Genomic DNA, 24,311 nt, shown 5'->3' with positions numbered 1-24,311 from the left:
ACAATTTTCTCTGTAATGTGACACTGTTATGAAAATACAAACATACATGTCTTCTTTAACTTTTCCACTGACTATTTACATCTCGTCTGTACATCATGTTAATTTTGTCATCAATATAATAGTAGTTCCATTTCATATATTTAAAAATTTCCATTTCATTCAGTTCATGTTCTGCTCCTTTATTCATGTAAATACATGAGGGATATTTTTAGGACTGTTAAAACAGTAAACATTTTCCTCGTTAATACAACAGAAACCACACATGCAAACATCCTCAACATGTTACAAATAAAGATTGGATATTATGTTCACTAAGGCATTGTCTTCTTCACCATCTTTAAAGCTTTACTATAAGCCCTTATGTAACAAGAGGGCCATGATGGCCCTGAATTGCTCACCTGACTAACCAAATACAATCCCAACCCAGATTTCATCAAGATAAACATTCTGATCAAATTTCATAAAGATTAGATGAAAACTGTGACCTCTATTGTCTACACAAGGTTTTTCTACTAATTGACCTAGTGACCTAATTTTTTACACCAGGTGACCCAAATACAATCCCAACCCAGATTTCATCAAGATAAACATTCTGACCAAATTTCATTAAGATTGGATGAAAACTGTGACCTCTACTGTCTACACAAACAAATTGTTGACGGGTTTTCTATTATTTGACATAGTGACCTAGTTTTTGACCTCAGATGACCAAAATACAATCCCAACCCAGATTTCATCAAGATAAACATTCTGACCAAATTTCATAATGATTGGATGAAAACTGCGACCTCTATTGTATACACAAGGTTTTTCTATTATTTGACCTAGTTTTTGACCTAGTGACCTAGTTTTTGACCTCAGATGACCCAAATACAATCCCAACCCAGATTTCATCAAGCTAAACATTCTGACCAAATTTCATAAAGATTGGATGAAAACTGCGACCTCTATTGTCTACACAAGGTTTTTCTATTATTTGACCTATTATGTGATCTAGTTTTTGACCTAGTAACCTAGTTTTTGACCCCAGATGACCCAAATACAATCCAAACCCAGATTTCATCAAGATAAACATTCTGACCAAATTTCATAAAGATTGGATGAAAACTGTGACCTCTACTGTCTACACAAACAAATTGTTGACGGACACACGCACGCACACACATACGGACGCCGGACATCACACGGTCACATAAGCTCACCATGTCACTTTGTGACAGGTGAGCTAAAAATATATTCTACAATATTCAATGCATCCAAACCTATTTGAAATATGTTACAACAGTACTAGCTACTCCACATCTAAAGTTGCTTGCATATATTTGAAAACAATGACCGATTTCAATATCACTTCAAAGGCAAAAAGTAGTGTGAGTGACACAATTCTTTATAGCTCTCATTATTTAGCACTTCAAATTCTTTTTCACAACTTTTGAATGCACTGAATTACTTATCATCCTTTTACCTTCTTCGTTTAAGAAATAAATATATTTCACATAAAAAGTTTATGAGAAATTATCACTTCCAGTACAACCTAACATTTCCTCTGCATGCTCTGTGAAGTTATCAATGTGTTAATATTTCAATGAACACAAGAGCTTAACTGTTTTTTCTCTTTGATGGTACAATCTACATTTTCTGTCAGCCACCTGATATCATGACCTCGAAAACAATATCTTAATCTTAACTTAAGGATCAACGAGAACAAAGTAAATGTCAACAGTGTCAATAACAACTCGCCAGACAGAACTGAACAAGGGAAGTAAGTAATCCAGGAATAAGACAAGTCTACCTGCTTGAGTTACGTTTCCTGGATCCACTGCGAGACTTCCTCTTGTGAGAACGTGACCTACGTGACCGGGGGGATCTACTGCGTTTCTTGCTCCTGCAAAATATGTGGAAAAGTAAAGACCTATCTCTCAGTATTTACAACAATTTGTGGAAAAGGGCTTGCCTAATCACTAAGTTTATTTTGGCAAATATTTAAAATGCCAGAATGTACCTGAATTTTTCCAACTTCAGGTAATTAAGCCAATTCATTATCTAAATCTATTGAAATAAAGTTATGCTATTTATATAGTAAATCATATTGAAAAACACTATGTTTGAAAAAAAAACAAGAGATGTGTTTGTCAGAAACATAATGCCCCCTATTGCGCCGCTTTGAAGCCATATATTTGACCTTTGACCTTGAAGGATGACCTTGACCTTTCACCACTCAAAATGTGCAGCTCCATGAGATACACATGAATGCCAAATATCAAGTTGCTATCTTCAATATTGCAGAAGTTATCGCAAAACTTTAACCAAGGTTTAAGTTTTGGGACACACACAATGAATGACAGACAGGCCAAAAACAATATGCCCCTGATCTTTCGATCCGGGGGCATAAAAACCTAAATAATAAGTGCATTTTTTAATTTGTTATTGAAACGTTTAGTTCACAACATGTCAAGAATTGTGTGCTCACCTTTTCAGTTAGGCATTTCAAAGCTGCCATTATAAATTTAAATTGTCATGGGCTTCAGGCTAGTCAGACATTTGGAAGACTGATTTGTAACTGAATCTTCCAGGGAAACATTCACAGTACACTTAAATGACCAAATGACCAGATTTCATTGACACTGTTTTAAGCCATCAACAAAGCAAGGACAATGAGTCCCGATCTGGGAAATGGGGACCTTATGCATGGGCGTAAAGTGTTTCCCAGATTAGCCTGTACAGACTGCACAGGTGTATCAGAACGACAATATCTGATTAAAATGTATTTTCCCTAATAAAAGACTTCTTTTAACTTCTTTTAAACCCAAAATACCATAAATACCGGACTGCACAGGACCATTTGGGACAACACTTTTCACATGCACCATTTTCCCAAAGCGAGGCACATATTCTTTACTTCTTTTATTACAAGATCTGAACATTAAGGTCCCACCTTGATCTTTTGCGACTACGAGAACGCCTCCTGTAAAAGGAAGGAAATAAACAAACATTTTGATTTTTTATTTATTCAGAAAATGAAGATTCCTTAAAATAACATTAAAAACTTAATCAATTTAAACATTTAACTACATATTGCCAAACTGATATAATTAATTACCAGATTTTGACAACCAATTGATTAGATAGTTTACTATTTTCGAAACACAAGGAAATGTGATTTTTGACAACAGATTTTAGATACAAATTTTATTCCTCTTTAGAGCCGCACAAGCACTGAAAAGTTGTCTCCCTTAACTTGGTGACTCACAAACCTGGGTGACCTTGACCTCCTCCTGGAGCGTGACCTCGACCTTCTCCTTCGTGACCTAGATCTTGACCTTGACCTCACCTTCCGAGATGGGGAAACAGACCTCTTCCTCCTTCAGAACAATGTGAGAAATAATTTTAACAAAAGGAAGCCATACAAATGTGTTTTACAAAGAATAGTTCAATAAAGACTGCATTGAAACAAGAGATGTGTTTGTCAGAAACACAATGCCCCCTACTGCGCTGCTTTGAAATAAAATTTCTATTTATCATTTGGCAGGTATAGAAATCATCTCCCTTTAAAGCTTATTACTTCCCTTGGATTTTGTCCAATCCAACTTTGACAAATCAATCATTTGAGTTATACATAATCAAAATAAAAAATCTGTACAGTAACTGTGAAAAGAACAGAAATTCTTGGTTAGGAAATATATAATCTGAGATTTAAAATTATATAAATTACTTCCCTTGAAAATAATTGTCTCTAACAAATCTCTATTTTTAGTAGCAAATAATTGAAAGCCACTACCGTGACTGTAGATTCACCACTCAAAATGTGCAGCTCCATGAGATACACATGCATGCCAAATATCAAGTTGCTATGTTCAATATTGAATAATTATCTCCCTTTAAAGCTTATTACTTCCCTTGGATTTGTATTTTTGACCTTATATCTTGAAGGATGACCTTGACCTTTTACCACGATGTGTTTGTCAGAAACACAATGCCGCCTACTGCGCCGCTTTGATTTATTTAACAAAAATATATCATTTGGCAGGTCAGATAATTATGTCCATTTAAAGCTTATTACTTCCCTTTGATTTGTTTTTCCGACCCTGTGACCTAGTTTTTGACCCGGTTTGGCTCATATTTGATCTTGACCTAGATATTGTCTAGATACAACTTCTGACCAAGTTTCGTAAAGATCGGATGAAAACTATTTGAATTAGAGAGCGGACACAAAAAGTGTGACAGACTGACGGACAGTGCGAAAACTATATACCCCCTTTTCTTCAAATGGGGGCATAAAAAGTAACCAACTTATTTTGAAAAGCCAACTGATTTACACAGCTCTCTTAATACAACATGGTTAGGAACTATAGAGCGTTCAAAATGTCAAAATACAAAATGTAGTATTGTTTGAAAGATATGAATGAGAAACTTTTGAAAATTTTATGATAGATCAAACATATAAATTTTTTGAGCCAACAATTGTGTGAGTGTTTTAAATAAACAATTGGTGTTTTATTATGATTAAGGTAAAGATGTAAAGTTTTGATAAAGGTTGATGTATAACAGAAGCCTGATCAATGTACTTACCCTGTGCCTGGACCACCTGGCATTCTGAAACAGACCAGCACTCAATTTATTGTGGCAAACATGTATGTCTATGTCATCAAGCATGTATGTCATCAAACATGTACGTCATCAAACATGTATGTCATCAAACATGTACGTCATCAAACATGTATGTCATCAACATGTATGTTATCAAACATGTACATCATCAAACATGTATGTCATCAAGCATGTATGTCATCAAACATGTATGTCATCAAACATGTATGTCATCAAGCATGTATGTCATCAAACATGTATGTCATCAAACATGTACGTCATCAAACATGTATGTCATCAAACATGTACGTCATCAAACATGTATGTCATCAAACATGTATGTTATCAAACATGTACATCATCAAACATGTACATCATCAAACATGTATGTCATCAAACAGGTATGTTATCAAACATGTACATCATCAAATATGTATGTCATCAAGCATGTACGTCATTTTATTAAACACCTTCAAATACATGTATAGTGCAATACAATTTGAGCCTATTTGCCAGACAATTTTAAGCAGGGGCATATTAGCCTAGACAACTGAATTGACACTTATCAAGAATAAAAAAAAAATCATATTTGGCACAAAGAGACATAATACATTATTGTTTTTTAAATGAAATGAAACAAACAAGTTAATACAGCAGATCTTATTTGTTTATTACTGCTATCATGTTACTGCATAACCACTTTAATTAAGCTATTAGTTGCAACAATTGTTTATTACAAAATTGATTGCAACCATTTGTTGAATACCAATATATATGCCAATTTACCCAAATAAAACGAATGCAATGGTCCACTGACTTCTCGCTTTCATCTGACAGGATTTAAGACGGTCACAAGATTAAACCAAATAGGTAGAATTTTGATATTTAATATCTGTCTAAATGTTGATTCATATTTTGAAACATAATTTTTTTAAATAGAAATTGCACTGGCTAATGTAACTGATATAATATATTGACATTGCATGTAGCGATGCAAACAATTGAACAAGAGCACCGCCCATCTATTTTCTTTTTAAAGGTGAAGGGACTCTCAATTTCAATCACAAAGGAGGGAGGGGTGGAGTGAAGAGGGGCGTATAGTGTGGGGATGTGGACATTTATTACATTATCTTCCAAAAATGCGGAAAAAAAATGCAAAAAAAAATCCAGGGTGGGGGGGTGGGTGGGTGGGAGGGGATTCTTGGGTGCAATGGTTGGACGATATTTCAAAAATAACATAATAAAAATAAATATTTGTGTTTTTTAACCGTTTCAAACAAAATATATTTTGGGGGGGGGGGTATAGTGTGAGGGTGTGGTGGTCATTTGTGAGATGATCTTAAAAAAAAAAAAAAATTATAGGGGGGGGGGGGGGGGGGGGGGAGGGCACGGGGGATGGTTTGGGTGGAGTCTATTGTGGTATGTCAGGTAAGAGTAGTTTTGTCAAAGTATCAATCAAATCTAATCATAAATGAAGAAGTTATGGCAATTTTAGCAAAATTTAATGATTTGACCTTGAGAGTCAAGGTCATTCAATGGTCAAGGTAAAATTCAACTAGCCAGGTACAGTAACCTCATGATAGCGTGAAAGTATTTGAAGTTTGAAAGCAATAGCCTTGATACTTAAGAAGTAAAGTGGATCAAAACACAAAATTTAACCATATATTCAAAGTTACTAAGTCAAAAAAGGGCCATAGTTCTGTAAAAATGACAACCAGAGTTATGCAACTTGTCTTTTTGCTGTACCCTTATGATAGTTTGCGAGTGTTCCAAGTATGAAAGCAATATCTATGATACTTAAGGGGGTAAAGTGGACCAAAACACAAAACTTAACCAAATTTTCAATTTTCTAAGTATAAAGGGCCCATAATTCCGTCCAAATGCCAGTCAGAGTTACATAACTTTGCCTGCACAGTCCCCTTATGATAGTTAATAAGTGTTGCAAGTATGAAAGCAATAGCTTTGATACTGTAGGAATAAAGTGGACCTAAACACAAAACTTAACCAAATTTTCAATTTTCTAAGTATAAAAAGGGCGCATAATTCTGTCAAAATGCCAGTCAGAGTTACATAACTTTGCCTGCACAGTCCCCTTATTATAGTTAGTAAGTGTTGCAAGTATGAAAGCAATAGCTTTGATACTTAAGGAATAAAATGGACCTAAACACAAAACTTAACCAAAATTTTCAATTTTCTATGTATAAAAAGGGCACATAATTCTGTCAAAATGCACGCCAGAGTAATCTTACTTTGCCTGCCCAGTCCCCTCATGATAGCATTAGTAAGTGTACCAAGTTTGAATGCAATAGCATTGATACTTTCTGAGAAAAGTGGACCTAAACGCAAAACTTAACCGGACGCCAACGCCGACGCCAAGGTAATGACAATAGCTCATATTTAAAAAAAAAAAAATAGATGAGCTAAAAATGCAAGGGGATTTAAGAATTATTTTTATATATGTTCATCATCTATTCTGAACTTTGACTTGAACAAGGGCTCTAGCTACATTTGCAAATGTCATCAATTAGATAATTGCTTTTTTTAAAGGTGTCAGGTTACAACTTTTTTGTTATAACTTTGTTACTCTACTTTTTCTACCTTTATGTAAACACCATATGAGTTATGCAATATTTGAAACCATATTCAACAAGTACATGTATGGTTTCAATTGTAACATCAGCATCTATCATGATTTGATGGCCTAAAAGTGTCTGGGCTACAAAATGGTTCCTTGTTATGGAAGCTTATTCAAACTGATAAAAATGTTGGCAAAAGCCAAATATTTTTTTAGAGAGACCCCTTCAACTTCCCAATAGAGGCAAGATGTGAGCCCAGAAATATAAAAGTACATGAATCTTGTGCTATTTCAGCCAACAAACAAAAGCTAACATACTAGTAATAAATACTTACCCTGGACCAGGCTTCTTCAACCCAGTTGGTCTGAAATTATACAGCATACATACATTATCAATAAGCAGAGATAATGATTTCAGAAATGTTTCAGGGTCCCAACGTCCCATGACTTGACAAAGGTCTGAGAAATAAATAAAACATGCATAAATAGCTGTAAAGAGCAGATGCCCAGGCTGGTCTAGAGCTAAGCTGGCCGCATATGGCATAAGGCCCGTTTTTGCATGACGTGGCCAAAAATATTTTTTTTGCAAAAAGGTTTTCATGATTATTAATGCCAAACAGCAGAAACTTAATATTTGTCATTGATCTAGTTTTACACTGTTTTATCTAAAACAGAAATACACCTTTTTATTCAAATTTTAGTACGGCAATAATAATATAATTAAATTCAAAGACCATTTATTATATAAACAAGCATATTCGTTGAATTGATATCCCCCGCCAAATTAATTTTGTTTAAGAATGGTTGCAAATCCTTTCATGTATGATATAATCATAAAGAGTAATTAAGTGTAGGGTAATTGTTTGTATGCATTGCAATTCTCCTCATTGATATCTATACATCCATGAAGTTTCATGTTGAAATGTTGTACCACATCTGGGATATAGCCCTGAAAAGTTCCATCATACAAAAAAACAAAGGGCAATGACTCTTATTTAAGAAAGTGAAGGGTTAAAGTTATTAAGTATGACAATTATCCTCATTAATATCAATACACTTATGAAGTTTCATGTTGAAGTCATGCATGGTATCTGAGATATAGCCCTGAAAAGTTGCGTAAAAAAGGGCAATAACTCTTAATGAAGAAAGTGTATGGTTATGGTTCTTGTGCATGGCACTTCATCTTATTCATATCTATCCACCTATAAAGTTTCATGTCAATATATTATATCGTTTCTGAGATAAATACCTAAAAAGCTTTGCGACAGACTGACAGACAGACAGACAACGCCAATTCTATATCCCTCTGCCTTTTGCGGGGATAAAAAAACAGGGCACTATTTTGACATGCTAATAATGTTTACTTTATACATTAATATATTTATACATTTAAACTATGTCTTATTGAGTGTCATTGTGATAATATAGTAAAAACTATATGTAATCCATATAATTCTTCAGCAATATTTTATTTCGATTAACTTAATTCTACACAAAAACAACCATGAAATAACATGCCATTGTTTAATTTCAAAATATTTTATTGATACAGCGCTTTGGATTGGTTTTATCACTTTGGTAAGTTTACTATGATCATGCGTATTTTTATCACAATATTTTACAATTACCTAACAAATTTTTCCTAAATAACCATTTAACTTCTTACCCAATTAGTTGCCATCGCGGTAGAAGCACATAATAATCTATATACTGTATCAACATCCAGTACATATTTTTGATTGGTATTTCATAATCAATATTCATTAACCAACCCACGTGCAGAAGGAATGGCTACAATAAATGTTATTAACATCTTACTAATTAAGAGAGACAAGTTCCATTTCCATATTTTCAGTATTTACTGTCAATCCAATAAAATGTGATCCTTCATTACGCAGTATCTGATATAATGCGGTGTGGTCTTTGCTCCTATGTTTTCCCCAACTTTTTCTTTCTTTCTCGAATGTTTTCAAGAAATTCAAAAATGGGGGCTCGATTGATTGCCAGATTAATGTGAAAAAGAGGTAAATCAATACTGGGAAAATCAGGCAGGAAATATGTGATAATCTCAAGACGCATGCAAAAAATGTGTGAAATAATAAGTTTCAGTCTTATGAAGATTAAATGAAATTAACTTCATAAAGATTTAATCTGACTGTGGTTGGAAATGCATGTGTCCTCTGTTACATTAACTGTCTTTCACTTTCACTTGGGCCAATTAAATTTAGAGACATAAGGCCAGTAAAAATATTAAAATTTGCATTAGCGTTTCAATTAGATAAAAAAATGTACATAACTACACACATGTACCAATCAACAAAAAATTAGGAAAAACAATCATGCCTCAGTACCTCAATACCCTATGAACTTGTATAGTGTATTATACATGCAACATTGAAAAAAAGATTCATCACTGAACACTTACAGCTGTGCAAGTCGGAGTGACATGGTTGCCAGCTCTTGTGTACTTACCCGAGAATTGGCATTATTGGGACTGTAGCCAGTTGCTCTAGAATGCTAGGGGAAGGGAAAAAAAACAGACTTAACATGGATGGACTGGACAGCATGTCATTCTAATAGCGAAATATATCAGTTATGCAGGGCAAAAAAAATTGCTTTTTTAGTTCTTGTACTGAGATTTGTTCAAACTATGCTGAATCGGTAAACATTATATCAATCTATAGATCAACAAAACTTTTTTGTGAGAAACCCAAGACCCCTTATACAAATCTACAACCTCAATGTCATGGATGAAACAAGAGCCAGGCCAAAAACAATATACCCCCATTAATTCGATCCAGGGGCATAAAAATAACTTATACAGTATTTTGCAACAAGAAAATGGTCATTATGCCCTGCAGTGCTCACCTAAGTTCAAGGTACAAGAACTCTCAAACATTTGAATTATTGATATTTTTTTTAAACATCAACTTGATGTAAACAAGTTTTAAATATGGCCTCGAAAAGATCAAGATAAACATTCAACCATAGTTAAACTTTACCTGGTAACAAAATAAAGGAGGCATTTAGAGTGTTTTTTTTAAAGATTCGGCCTAGTGGCCTAATTTTTTACCATTCTTGACATTATAATAATTGACATTATTTCAAACTTTGCCAAGATATTGTCCTGGATTAATTTTACAAGACTGAACCATAAATTTAGCTTCAAGATTGGTTTCAATGTATTCTAAGATTTTACAACAGTTGGGTCAGCCAGACCGAAACCATTACGGTCAAAGTCAAGGCCAATGTTGTTGACATCCTAAAAGGGTAAAATTAAATTATCAAAATAAAGCAAAAGCAAATTTGAAAAATATTAAATTAATTTGCGTCAGTTCAAATAAAACATTTTGTGTTGTAAATCAACGAGTTTTCATGACAACCACAACTTAAACAACCATTACCGCCACGCTCAGGGATCAATCTACCTCGATTTTTTTCATGAACGATCTCATAAGTCAATACTATAATTTTAATCAGTTTTTGGAGGAAAAAAATCTCCACTAATGACTTCATTTTTACGGTATATTTTATCTGGTGCCTTGATTTTTAATTCACTTGGCCCAGATTGGTACTTGTATAAGATATTGGCCAGATAAACATTACTGTCAAGTTACATTATGATAAAAAACAAGAGCACCACCTTGCGGGTGCAGACCGCTCATCTATTTTTCTTTTTAAAGGTGAAGGGAACTATCTCAATACTTCAATCAAAAAAGATGGATGGGTGGGGTGGAGAGGGGTGTATAGTGTGGGGTGTGGTCATTTATTACATTATCTTCCAAAAATAAGAAATAAAAATGCAAAAACAAAATAAAAATATTTTTTTTTTGGGGGGGGGCATGGTTTGGGTGGAGTCTATTGTAGTATGTCATGTAAGAGTTGTTTTGTCAAAGTATCAATCAAATCTGATCATAAATAATGAAGTAATGGCAATTTTTGCCAAATTTAATTATTTGACCTTGAGAATCAAGGTCATTCAAAGGTCAAGGTAAAATTCAACTTGCCAGGTACAGTACCCTTATGATAGTTGAAAGCAATAGCCTTGATACTTTAGAAGTAAAGTGGATGTAAACACAAAATTTAACCATATATTCAAAGTTACTAAGAAAAAAAAGGGCCATAATTCCATCAAAATGACAACCAGATTTATGCAACTTGTTCCGTACAGTCCCCTTATGATAGTTTGTGAGTGTTCAAAGTCTGAAAGCAATAGCTATGATACTTTAGGAGTAAAGCGACCCAAAACACAAAACTTAACCAAATTTTCAATTTTCTAAGTATAAAGGGGCCATAATTCTGTCAAAATGCCAGTCAGAGTTACATAACTTTGCCTGCACAGTCCCCTAATGATAGTAAGTAAGTGTCGCAAGTATGAAAGCAATAGATTTAATACTTTAGGAATAAAGTGGACATAAACACAAAACTTAACCAAATTTTCAATTTTCTAAGTATAAAAAGGGCACATAATTCTGTCAAAATGCAAGCCAGAGTTATCTAACTTTGCCTGCCCAGTCCCCTGATGATAATAAGTAAGTGTACCAGGTTTGAATGCAATAGCTTTGATGCTTTATGAGAAAAGTGGACCTAAACACAAAACTTAACCAAATTTTTTTATTTTCTATGTATAAAAAGGGCACATAATTCTGTTAAAATGCAGGCCAGAGTTATCTAACTTTGCCTGCCCAGTCCCCTCATGATAGTAAGTAAGTGTACCAAGTTTGAATGCAATAGCTTTGATACTTTATGAGAAAAGTGGACCTAAACACAAAACTTAACCGGACGCCGACACTGACGCCGACGCCAAGGTGATGACAATAGCTGATTTAAAAAAAATAAAATAGATGAGCTTAAAAAATTTGACAATGCACACAGCATGACACACATGCCAGACATAGAAAGAACACAATAGCTTACATTGAGCACTTTGTGCCAAGATAAGCTGCACAATTTAAACCTAGCATGGACACCAACACCAGTGAAATGAATGAACAGAGTAAAATGTGAATGCTTTTTTATGAACAACTAAGGACCTGAAAACAGTAGTTTCAAAGGTGACTTAACTTGATAAAGGAACTATTACAAGTGTGTATTCTTACCCCAGTGTGACTGCTGCAACTTTGTCTGGGGACCTAAAAAGACAATGATTTTTTATTTTAGAAAAATCATACTATAAACATATAAACGGCTTCTTTACCTGAAACTTTTTCATCTGACTGCAAAATATTGGAATAAATTCATGAGCAATCTAACAAGTTGTATATCGATAGTAAGAATTACTCAATGACTGTTCATGTGTTGTTTTTTTCATAAGATATGAAATTAAATATCAAATTAGGCATCTCAAAAGGTGATTTTTTGATTTTTCTTCTTGTTGTTTGCTGAAGAAAGCTGAAGGCACACTAGTCACTTACTTAGATTTAGTTCTCTTCCTTTTTGACCTTGATCTGGAACGTCGACGTGACCTAGATCTTTTACGCGACCTTGATCGTCTTGACCTGGACCTGCGTCGTGATCGGGATCGACTGCGTTTACGTGACCTTGACCTACTTTTGTGGCGACGAGACCGTGACCTTGAACGTGACCTACTGTGTCCTATTCCTGCAAAAGAAAATTTTTTCTCTCAGTAAACACAGTTTTAGTGAAGCAATTTTTTTTTCAAACAACTTACAGAACAAACAAAGGTCAGGGTATAGAATTCAATGAGCTACAATGCAACCCTCCACATTATAGAGACAAACGAGTTTATATGGTAAAAAATATTTTTCCACATGGTAAAAAATATTTTTCCACATGTAACATATATTAAACCAGAAATTAACAATGCAATTACAATGTTTTTACCGGACTAATATCATTTTCATTGATCTAGACTTACAATTATATTTTCTTTATGCAGTAACAAAACTCAGATATACAAATATGTGGCTATACATGAGATTTTGACCAGATTTTAATGGGGTGAATAATTTTCAAGGAAAACATACAATGTAGTAAATTGGGACTACCTATTTGGTTTTTTTTTACCCATTTTTGTCTTATAAACAGTGGTTTTATATAAGTCACACCTAAACCACAGGTATTTTGTCAATGGAAAAAAACATATTTTCTCTGTTAATTTTTAATCCACCATTTTGAATAAACTTCAGCTGATAAAACAGTTGAAAACAAGGTCACTGTTAGATATTTTATAAGAGGACAGGGCAGCTCCTGGAGCAATCCTGCCGCATATGACAAACAGCGGGTCTTATACAGGTGAGAAACTTTCCATAATAATTTCAACCATAACACCATCTCCATGGGCTGCATACATACTTGAGGCCAACTTGGATACGGCTTTATCTATGTTCAGGTCACCTGTAATACACCATGAATCAATGCTGCAAACATGTATGATTAACTTGTTTTTGACACTATTACAGAAGATTCAAAATAAACGTCCATCTAATAAAGTGAATCTACATGTATTTTATGAACTTACAGTGGTGTAAATTTGTAAGTACAAAATGAACATGTATAGCTTCAAAGGCCGTTGCAAAGACATTTATATCAATAACGATTTAATAGACATATTTCTAAGAATCACTTCTTATTGCTTTAAAGTTTATGAGTACTGTACATTGCCTCTTTTGTAGATAAATGTAGCCTTACGATTCCTAGAATAGCTGCACACTCTAGGCAGATTTTTACCCACATAATTTTGGGAAGGGGTCTGAGGCCCATAAAAAATGTGTCTACTGGAGAAAAAATAGTAAAACAATTGAGTCACGTTCTGAGAAAACTGGGCATAATGCATGTGCGTAAAGTGTCGTTCCAGATTAGCCTATGCAGTCCGCACAGGCTAATCAGGGACGACACTTTCCGCTTTAATGACATTTTTCGTTTACATGAAGTCTTTTCTTAGCAAAAATCCAATTTAGGCGGAAAGTGTCGTCCCTGATTAGCCTGTGCGGACTGTACAGGCTTATCTGGGATGACACGCACACGCATTAAGCCCAGTTTTCTCAGAACAAGACTGAATTTGTAAAACCATCTTGGCAACAGTTCACAAGTATTGGGAAAAGTATCTTGGAAACAGCTGCTAAATATTTGGAAAGAACTTGGCTGCCCTTACCAGAGTCGGCTGCAGCAGTGATAAGAGACTGAGCCTCCTTGACTTTCTTCATGGCTTCCTCTATCTCCCTCAGGGCTGCCTCCTGCATCTTGGTCTTCGGCTTCTCTATGGCAGACGTAGAGTGGGCAACACTGCATAGGGAAACATGGCTGTCACTTTTCTTATAAAAACACATTATTGATAATAACAACCTCATGGCATACAGCAGACGATTAGTTGGCAACATTGGATGGGCAAATAAACCAGATATTGACTTAGCAATAGTCAATATCAAAGGATAGCCATAGCCTTGAGTGATTTTGTGTTAGCGTTTAAGGGCATATTCACAAAGCCAAAAACCATACATCACAATTTTAAGGCTTGACTTCACTAATGGAATAAAAGATAAAAAATATGAAGTCTTAATCCATGTATTAATTGGGTAATGGGCGGTCGCCATGAGCAATTAAATTACATTTGTTTAGTGATTGTATGTTAAAAATAAATATTATTATTAACAGTAATAAAATAATAGCTAAAGTTCTCTTCTTAGTGATACATTGATTTTCCATAAACAAAATTATTAAGATGCATTCTTTGCAAACTTACATCTAAGGGCATTTTCACAAATCACTTTACAAAAAGCACTAACCTAAGACCTATGACCAATATTAAACCTGTGAAAAAAACCTACGCATGAAATATCATCATACCTGAGGGGCCGTCCCTGGAACATGACCCCATTGTATGTGAGCGCAGTGGCAATGGAACGCTGGTCTGTGAACTCTACGTAACCACAGCGACCGTCCATTTCATCCCCACCCATACGCAGATACTTCACCTCTCCCACCTGGCTGAAGAACTGCATCAACTGCTCGCCCGTGATCTAGGAATAGAGGAAGATGTTTTGTTAAGGTATAACCCATTAAATGCTTTAAGCTAAAAGAGCTTATTTTATGGCTTATATTAAGCCAATTTAAGATTTTGCAACGCCTGCTACTGACAAGAAACAAGATTCTGCGTTCGATAAACAATGAAGTCTCTGTTGGAAGCATTGTCAGTATTAATTCATTGACCCATATGAATGAGGTAAGGGTGGTGAACCAGTCGGTGTGTTGAAAAGATTCATAAATAATATCCATGAATGTATAAAGGCTTTGTAGCAAGAGGTATTATGTTAGAGAAAAAGGGACATTTTTGGTTTAACCAAGAATAAGAATCTGTTGAATTAGTCTTAATAAAAAATAAGGTCAATATCAAGATCACAGTAAGCTAAGGTGATGTGGGCGTGTTGAGAGTGCTGAAAGCAGTCAAATATAACATCATTGAAAGTTTCAAAGCTTTGTTACAAGGGGTATTGATGTTATACAATTATGTCATCTGAGGTTCACCTTGTACCCCAGGACAAGCGGATAAAAGACAGGCCAATCGCTACGTGTATATACCTGTTGATATCAGCAAATGAAGCGGCATAACAAATATTAAGTACTCGTTTATATATTGCAAGATGAAATATGCAAATGTTGCTTTAATGTTAAATCGACAGTTAAATCAGACTAATATTCAAATAAAGTTTAAACAAGCAATCACAGTGTAGTGTTTAATTAAAATCAAAGTTGTTATATCCAAAGTGATACATATTATTATCCCAATAAAGATACATCTTGCTTTGGACAAGTATTACAAAGTACTCACATTTAGTTCAAGGTTGCTCACATAAACTGTGCGTCTGATTTCTTCAATCTTGGTTGGATCTGTGTTGCTAGGCAATGGCGGATACTGAGACAATCCAAGGGCCGTAAGTCTGGGGTCGTTGGTGATGATAACCTGACTGCCCCCAATGCTCTGTAGCTATGCAATTAAAAACATGAACAATGTTTACATACCGGTAAAATGTAAGAGGGGAAGAATCTCCTTGTCTAAAAACATTTTTGAACCACAATTTATTTCTAAATTTTCTCTTTGCATAGTGAAGAACAAACTAGAGCTTTGTCACAGACGTGTCGAATACCCGCACAAGCTGCATTGACACAGAATATTTTGCATGTTGTCTTCACAAAAAACAGCGGACACCATGCTCATTGTTGACAACACACTAAGTGACCCTGTGACCTAGTTTTTTACCCGGCATGACCCATATTCAAACTTGACCTTGACATCATCTAGATACAACATCTGACCAAGTTTGGTGAAGAACAGATGAAAAGTACTTGAATGAGAGAGCAGACACCATGCTCAATGTTTAAAACACACTAGGTGACCATGTGACCTAGTTTTTGACCTGCCGTGACCCATGTTCGAACTTGTCCTAGACATCATCTAGATACAACTTCTGACCAAGTTTGGTGAAGCTCTGATAAAAACTACTTGAATTAGAGAGAGGACACCATGCTTAATGTTTAAAACGCACTTATTGACCTAGTTTTTGACCCGGCATGACCCAAATTCAAACTTGACCTAAACATCCTCTAGATACAACTTCTGACCAAGTTTGGTGAACAACTGATAAAAAGTACTAGAATAAGAGAGCGGACACCATGCGCAATGTTAAAAACGCACTGAGTGACCCCGTGGCCTTGTTTTCGACCTGCCATGACACATGTTCGAACTTTGCCTAGACATCATCTACATACAACTTCTGACCAAGTTTGGTGAAGCTCTTTATATGAAAACTATTTGAATTAGAGAGCAGACACCATGCTCAATGTTTAAAACACACTAAGTGACCCCGTGACCAAGTTTTTGACCTGGCATGACCCATATTCGAACTTGACCTAGACATCATCTAGATAAAACATCTGACCAAATTTAGTGAAGGTCGTATGAAAACAATTTGAATTAGAGAGGGGACACAGACCAACCGACAGACAGACAAGCTCGCTCCTATATACCCCCTAAACTTTGTTTGTGGGGGTATTACAACAGAAAGAAGGTTGAATGGCTCTTGGGAACTTATCTGCGACCTGAAGCAATTAAAATGTACAGAGCAGGTAGTGTTACCGAGTATTAAAAATTGAAATAGAAGAAAAAAATTCACACTCCATAGCTGCCATGTTTTCTATAAGATAAAAGCATCTTCAACCATACCTGGCTGATAACATTGCTGGGCCATGTTGGTTGCCCTGGTAACATGCCTGCAACGGCTTGGGGCGCCCTCTGCAGGGCTGACTGTTCATCAGGAATCTCACCTGCAGATGGGCAATGATTCTTACTACAGTGTTGAAAGTGATAAATACAGTCTTTGCATTAAATGTTTAAATCCATTGTGCGATCATACTAGACAGGTGAGATCATATAAAGGCAAAACACAACAGTTAGCTTCTGACTGAACTGCATGCACTATACCTGAGCCATACTCACACAGGCTTATCAGGGATGACACCTACCACCTGAACTGGATATTCCCTAAGAAGACAAGGGCTGTTTGTAAAACATGCATGCCCCCATATGGGCTGTCATTTGTAGTGGCAGCCATTGTGTGAATACGTATCTAGTCACTGTGACCTTTGACCTAGTGCCTGAAAATCAATAGGGGTCATCTGCCAGTCATGATCAATGTACCTATGAAGTTTTATGATCCTAGGCTTAAGCATTTTTGAGTTATCATCTGGAAACCATTTTACTGTTTCGAGTCACTGTGACCTTGACCTTTGACCTGAAAATCAATAGGGGTCATCTGTCAGTCATGATCAATGTTCCTATGAAGTTTCATGATCCTAGGCGTAAGCATTCTTGAGTTATTCGAAAACCATTTTACTGTTTCGGATCACTGTGATCTTGACCTTTGACCTAGTGACCTGAAAATCGATAGGGGTCATCTGCCAGTCATGATCAATGTTTTTATGAAGTTTCATGATCCTAGGCGTAAGCATTCTTGAGTTATCATCCGGAAACCATTTTACTGTTTCGAGTCACTGTGACTTTGACCTAGTGACCTGAAAATCAATAGGGGTCATCTGCTAGTCATGATCAATGTACCTTGTAAGCTTCATGATCCTAGGCCTCAGTGTTTTTGAGTTATCATCTGGAAACCATCTGGTGGACGGACCGACGGACTGACCGACATGTGCAAAAGAATATACCCCCATTTCTTCGAAGAGGGGCATAAAAATACCATTAAAGCAGAAAGTCTGACAAAAAGTTTTAATATATCAATTGTGGGACAACACAGTTGATTGAATGAAGAATACACAAGTTGTTTAATTGCACATTTTTGACAAAAAGAATCAAAATTATAACTAAAAATTAAATGTCAATTTGGTACTTTGAGAGTGAAACTTTGAATACATACGAGACACTTATAAACATACCATCCATGACTGGAATGACCACCAATGCTCTGTCAATGAAAACAGTGTTGGTAAGATGTAAGGCCACTCCGACACTTGTCAAATCGTCATACTTCACATAGCAAACTTTTGCTGTTACTTGAATCTCGCTTGCTCTGGAAAAATATATACCGATGACATCAAAGCATGAATGGTTTGTTTGCATGTGTGTCTCAACATAGCACTTCAATAAAGTCTTTTATTAAATTGTGTAATTTTCACATGATATTTACCTAATTTATAATAATTAATAAATCCTTTTACACATACTTTGCTTTTTCTCTGAAATTCTATCAAGGTTTTGTTAATTGGAACTATTTGTGCAACAGTTTTAGTGCTATTTTTATACTTTTAACAGGGTACTGTACGACAACAAAGAAGATGATAGCAGAAAGCACATTTATTTGTTAGACTATAAATGAGTAATATATTAAAAACAGTGATTTTTTTCTTTCTTTATTAAGTAGCAGAAAATGATGCGTTCACACTTGGGAAAAAAACCTACAAATTTCCTCATTGCTTATTAAAAAATTCCCAATTGAAGGTTTCATTTTTTTAAAGAAATAAATTGCAACATTTTGTTAGTTTCCCTATGCAGCTCTATAGCTTGAACCTAAGTAAATATAATATTGACAAATTAACAACACTAAGTTATCAATTTAAAAGTATTTGGGAGCAAAAGATCAAATACGCCAATCTTCCAATGTGAAGACTTCACGATGCAAATTTTCCCAATTTCAGGTTTTTTCGACTAATCTTTCCCAATTGGGCTGGAACCGGTACATTTCCCGATGCGAATTTTCCCTATTTCATTTTTTTTCGCATTAATCTTTCCCAATTGGACTGGAACCGGTACATTTCCCGATTTGGCAAAAACAAATGCTGTAATATATGGGTTGAATGGTTTCTGTCCATTTCATAATCATAAAAGCCTATGGAAGCAAATAAACAATTCACGCAGAATCCAATCAACGTCTTAACTGCAAGATCTGCAGAAATAACACTGAATGTTGCTTGTTTGGTCACAGTAACATTATGGTCGGTATTATAACAGTTGAATGGCAGGCAATACCAAACTTCCAGATTGGTGTCAGACATTCGGTCTGACGGATTAACAAATTCTGTCAGACCGGATGAGTGTTTGTCAGACCAAACAAAAAGAGAGAAAACACAAAATGAAATGACGGTTACACATAGTATTTATTTGTTTCATAATGACATATATCAAGTATGTACTATCTAGTAATATCATAAAACAAGTATGTTACTATATATTACTAGATATTATCAGATATCGGAATAGAGATTGGAATTCAAATAACTGATTATCTTCTTCTCATTGTCTTCTTCCTCCTGAAAATCTGAACAGTAATCACTCTTGTCATCTTTACAGTATTGATAATTGATTTGAGTTTCTGCGTCGAAGTCTACGACATTATATGGTTCAGCAGTCTCCTGCTCATCTGAGGTACCTTCAATTAAAATATGATCAATCACTGGAGTCTTGTCAAAATTTGTTTTCCAATATAACAGTATCAGTACCAGGTAATACTTTGGTAAGAAACTTCAGCACATCAGGCAAATCTCACAATTCAAAATATAAAGACAATAAAATTAGTTGTGAAATAATCTTTTGGAAAGAAGACAACAATATTTTGAAAACGAAATCACCTGAAAACAATTATACGTCAACGTTATTTTCGCTTTGCAATGCTGTTTACATTGAAGACAATTGACCTCTAACATATGCGAGCACCTTGCTGCATGGTCCCGGCTCTAAGATTTTGCGAATTGACATGCACATATGAGCATGGAACTAGTACTTTATAAATATTTGGAAATTTCCAGACGCTGTCACGGAATATACCAAGTTGCAACAGTTTGTATTTCAGAAACATCGGAACACACTTGGCAAATTCCGTCTCTACGTTCAGAATGTTTTACGAATATAGTATCGCGTGATCCGAGTTATTTAGGAAAATAACGCGTATAGCCGAACATGTGCAAACTATTCTTATTGGAGGACACAAATAGATCGAAAACATAAAAACGACACTGGTATTAATGTATTTAGTTCTTCATGTTTTGATGGCAAATATTGGAATCCCACGGAGCATCAGACGATGATTAATAAGATATTTATTATATTTTTTGAAGTCTGACATTTTAGTCTGACGGAATTGCAAAATCGATCGGACCTTGTCATAATCTGTCAGATATGTCCGTCGTAGTTCTTCTTGAATGCTCTGAGCTTTTATGAGTACATACGTACAGCTCATAGTTCTTCTTTGTAAAATTAAAATCAATGTAAAAAAATAATGTCATACATATGTCCATAAAATCGAGTTAAATCAACCTAATACATTGTTACAAACACAATACCTGTTACAATCGACATCAATTTGCGTCTACTTTGTTGAGAAATGCTCAAAACATAAAATTGATATCAAATCGTTTATGGCGGAAGTTGTTATTGTCGATTAGAGCAAAGGGAAAGAAAGGGTTACACTGCACAAATTGTTTTCACAGTGGTATCTGACGATCTGGTCTTATGGTAGCAGTTGAAATTGTATTGTGTATAACATTGTAGTTTGAATTAGGACACATTCTTATGACTGAAATTTCGCTGCGATCGGATAAGTGGCATGTTCCGTTAGTAAGTTGAATAATATCGGGCGTATGTTTGCATTGTAAACAAGTTGTTATTAAAATAAAGATACTATGTGGTGTTGGTGTAACTTTTACTATTTTACTAAGTAAATAAGGGTTGAAATGCTATGAAACACTTTCTGCACCAATTAAAATATTTATTGAACATATTCCACATTTGTTTTCGGCTATTAGGCTAGATTATTTAATATACATGTATACATAGAAAATATTGCAGACATAAACACACACACACACACAAAGTATAAAGAAATGGAAAAAAGAAACACCATAAAAGAAACTAAACAAACAAAACAAGAAAGAACAAAGAAATGAATATGCATTGTTATAATGAAATATAAACACATACAGCTAAAAGATTTACAGAAAGCGAAAACCTAAGCACAATCGAGGGACACCACACATAATCAATTGGTCACTGTCGGCTTAGGAACTACTTTAAAGTACCCCGTATACCCTTAGGTAAACTAAATGTACCCCGGGTACGAATAATACGTTTAAAGGCACCCGGCAATACGACGGGGTTCTTTTAGTATATTTTCCGTACACCGGGAACAGTGTAGTAAACTTTAAAGTACCTGGGGTACCATATACACACATACAGCTGATAAATTTACATATATTTCCCTGTGTGTGATCGTGCTTATTGAAAGCGAAAGCCTAACCACGATCGAGGGACACCACACATAATTTACGCTCAATTGGTCATTGTCTGCTCAGGTACTACTTAAAAGTACCCCGAGTACTCAGAAGTATTCTACAATGTACCCCGGATACGGAAAATACGCACCCGGTCATACTCCGGAATACTTTTTAAAAACGGTATATATTTTCTGTACCCCACATACTTTGCAGTATATTTTTTAATTACACCGGGTACTTGAAGTAGTATTTGAGCCGACAATAACCAATCGAGCATAATTTACTATTGTTTAATTAAATCATTTTATATTTCGAGTCCGCATTGAAGACGTACATAAAGTTGAAAGGCGGTAATGCATGTGGTAATTTGTTTACCATATGAGTGTTTTGGTATATGCATGTATTGAAATACAAATTGAAATAGATGTTCCATGCTTCGACCATCGACTTATCAAAGAATAAAATCCTGAACGAGTTTTCCGGGGATGAAAGTGTGAAGATCGTGGTGGCGACTGTGGCCTTTGGATTGGGGGTAAGTTACTGGACAATTAATAATGTGACCAACTACTCGAGCTTTCTGTAAATAGATTGACAAACGTGTTTGTTTGATCTAGATATTACGGCATGGAGATGTGGTACATTTAATACATGAACCTTGTTGATAATCGAAGTCTCTTCATTTATCGAATTAGTTATTAAGTTATTGATAAATTGATTGAGTACAGAGCGATTAATTCATGGCGTACAGGGCAATGCGTATGTATGCATTGGTGAACTTATTATGTGTCGATAACGTGGGCATTATGTTCCGTGTTGAAAATACAAATCTAACATCTGGTCCTTTACAGATTGACATTGCGGATGTTCGTCTAGTCGTCCACTGGGGTGCACCAAGAAATCCTTGCTGAAATCATACTGGCAGGAGGTGGGGAGGGCAGGCCGGGATGGGAAACCATGCCTTGCAGTTGTCTTTCCCTACGGTCGTTTGTTAGTGGGAGACAGTGGACTGAGAGAGACGTTTAAGAGTGTTGAGTGCTTGAGGCTGTCAGTATTAAAGACTTTGTTAACTAAAGAGATGGGTGAAAGTGAGTTATGCGTTAGGGAAGGTTGCGTTTTAAAGAATTGTTCTGTATGTGAGTGTGATCTTTGTCAGTGTTGTTCGAGGTGCTGTGCAAAATGCGGATGTGTTGGTGTTATAGGTGTTTTGGAGAGATTTTTTATTTGATAATTGTCACTGATGAGAATGTAATGATACACAGACAAGAATAACAAGCGAAGAATATATATGTACTGGCATTTCCCCAGAAATTTGGTCAGGCACAGCGGCAGGCGGTTGGTGTCGATTTCTTTATATACTTTCTAAATGTTATAAATCAAAATCCACACTACTTTGGAGCTACTAAAACACAAAATTTCATAATATTTATGTATTTGTCCTCAGTTCATTTCAGTCAAGTCATATATTATAAAATTAAATAACAACCAAAATAAACAGAAAGCAAAAAAATGATTGAAAAACATTCTGTGACCAATGGAAAATCTTGCTTTCAATTTCTTGTCGTTTATTAGATTGTATTCTGTCATGCACAGAGACTAAAGAAAAATGTGTTTTAGGTATATAGCGAATTCCGTAAATATGAAAGAAACTATATATATGTATATATTGTATCTGAATATATTAAATGTTGGTACTGTGAAGTTATAATCGCCGTTAAGAAAATAGTGTGAACAAATTTTAAATGGTCGGGAGCAATCAAATAAGACTTTTGATTCCAATTAATTGTATTCATAACTTTAATTACGCACAACCGCAACACACATCAGTTACGGTTTATTTTTGAAGCAAGTTCTTTATACTTTTTTATTTTCTGCAATAGTCGTTAACAATTAAAATATTTAAAAGATCGCCGTGGCGTAGTGGATATGGTGTCCGCCTAGCGATCGGGAAGTCACGGGTTAAAACCTCACTGTGAGCGTTCCTTCGATCTCCCCCAAAAGACACCAGGTACTGGTTCCAGTCCCAGGAAACAGATTCGAGAGCGTTTATAAAAGCATACGGCTTTCGATGCAATCGAGCTAAAATAAATAGGTGATATTACGACCATAATCGATTCCCATTAACGACCCGTAAATCGTTCATACGATTTACCTATGCCCCTTATGCACACACCGCTGATAAGAGCCTGCATGTTTTGATTGAACGTTGGCCGAATGTAGACAGCATTCGGATTAAAGCTTGCAAGCTCTTGTGAAAATGTCAAGCGCACGCATTTTAGTCCGCTGGGCTAAAATCGCCTGGGGAAATCCCTGATTATATGTATCTATACATATAAATATATGGTGTTCGAATATATGTATGAATACAAGTTACACTTTGAATGGGTTGTTTTATATAAATCATTGTTCTTAAATCATG

General features: G+C 35.3%; 1 protein-coding gene across 15 annotated transcripts in view; it reads right to left on the bottom strand.

Annotated features, from left to right (window-relative positions):
• LOC127861378 (probable splicing factor, arginine/serine-rich 7) overlaps positions 1 to 24,311 on the bottom strand; it is a 41,111-nt gene that overhangs the window by 15,519 nt on the left and 1,281 nt on the right. For 9 of the 15 annotated variants that reach the window (XM_052399780.1, XM_052399783.1, XM_052399784.1 and 6 more), the window contains exons 2-15: positions 18,566 to 18,699; positions 17,343 to 17,443; positions 15,951 to 16,106; positions 14,969 to 15,141; positions 14,277 to 14,407; positions 13,478 to 13,519; positions 12,577 to 12,763; positions 12,262 to 12,294; positions 9,635 to 9,679; positions 7,498 to 7,527; positions 4,570 to 4,593; positions 3,255 to 3,362; positions 2,936 to 2,965; positions 1,793 to 1,885 (exon numbers count right to left, since the gene is read on the bottom strand). In XM_052399780.1, coding sequence (XP_052255740.1) covers positions 1,793 to 1,885; positions 2,936 to 2,965; positions 3,255 to 3,362; positions 4,570 to 4,593; positions 7,498 to 7,527; positions 9,635 to 9,679; positions 12,262 to 12,294; positions 12,577 to 12,763; positions 13,478 to 13,519; positions 14,277 to 14,407; positions 14,969 to 15,141; positions 15,951 to 16,106; positions 17,343 to 17,443; positions 18,566 to 18,699 — 1,287 coding nt within the window. The remainder of the gene's footprint in view (positions 1 to 1,792; positions 1,886 to 2,935; positions 2,966 to 3,254; positions 3,363 to 4,569; positions 4,594 to 7,497; positions 7,528 to 9,634; positions 9,680 to 12,261; positions 12,295 to 12,576; positions 12,764 to 13,477; positions 13,520 to 14,276; positions 14,408 to 14,968; positions 15,142 to 15,950; positions 16,107 to 17,342; positions 17,444 to 18,565; positions 18,700 to 24,311) is intronic. The other 6 variants (XM_052399781.1, XM_052399786.1, XM_052399788.1 and 3 more) reach the window with 2 other exon arrangements.

Source organism: Dreissena polymorpha, chromosome 16 (assembly GCF_020536995.1).
Source record: "Dreissena polymorpha isolate Duluth1 chromosome 16, UMN_Dpol_1.0, whole genome shotgun sequence".
In the NCBI taxonomy this organism is placed as follows: Eukaryota; Metazoa; Mollusca; class Bivalvia; order Myida; family Dreissenidae; genus Dreissena; species Dreissena polymorpha.
This window is presented reverse-complemented; position numbering and strand designations above follow the sequence as displayed.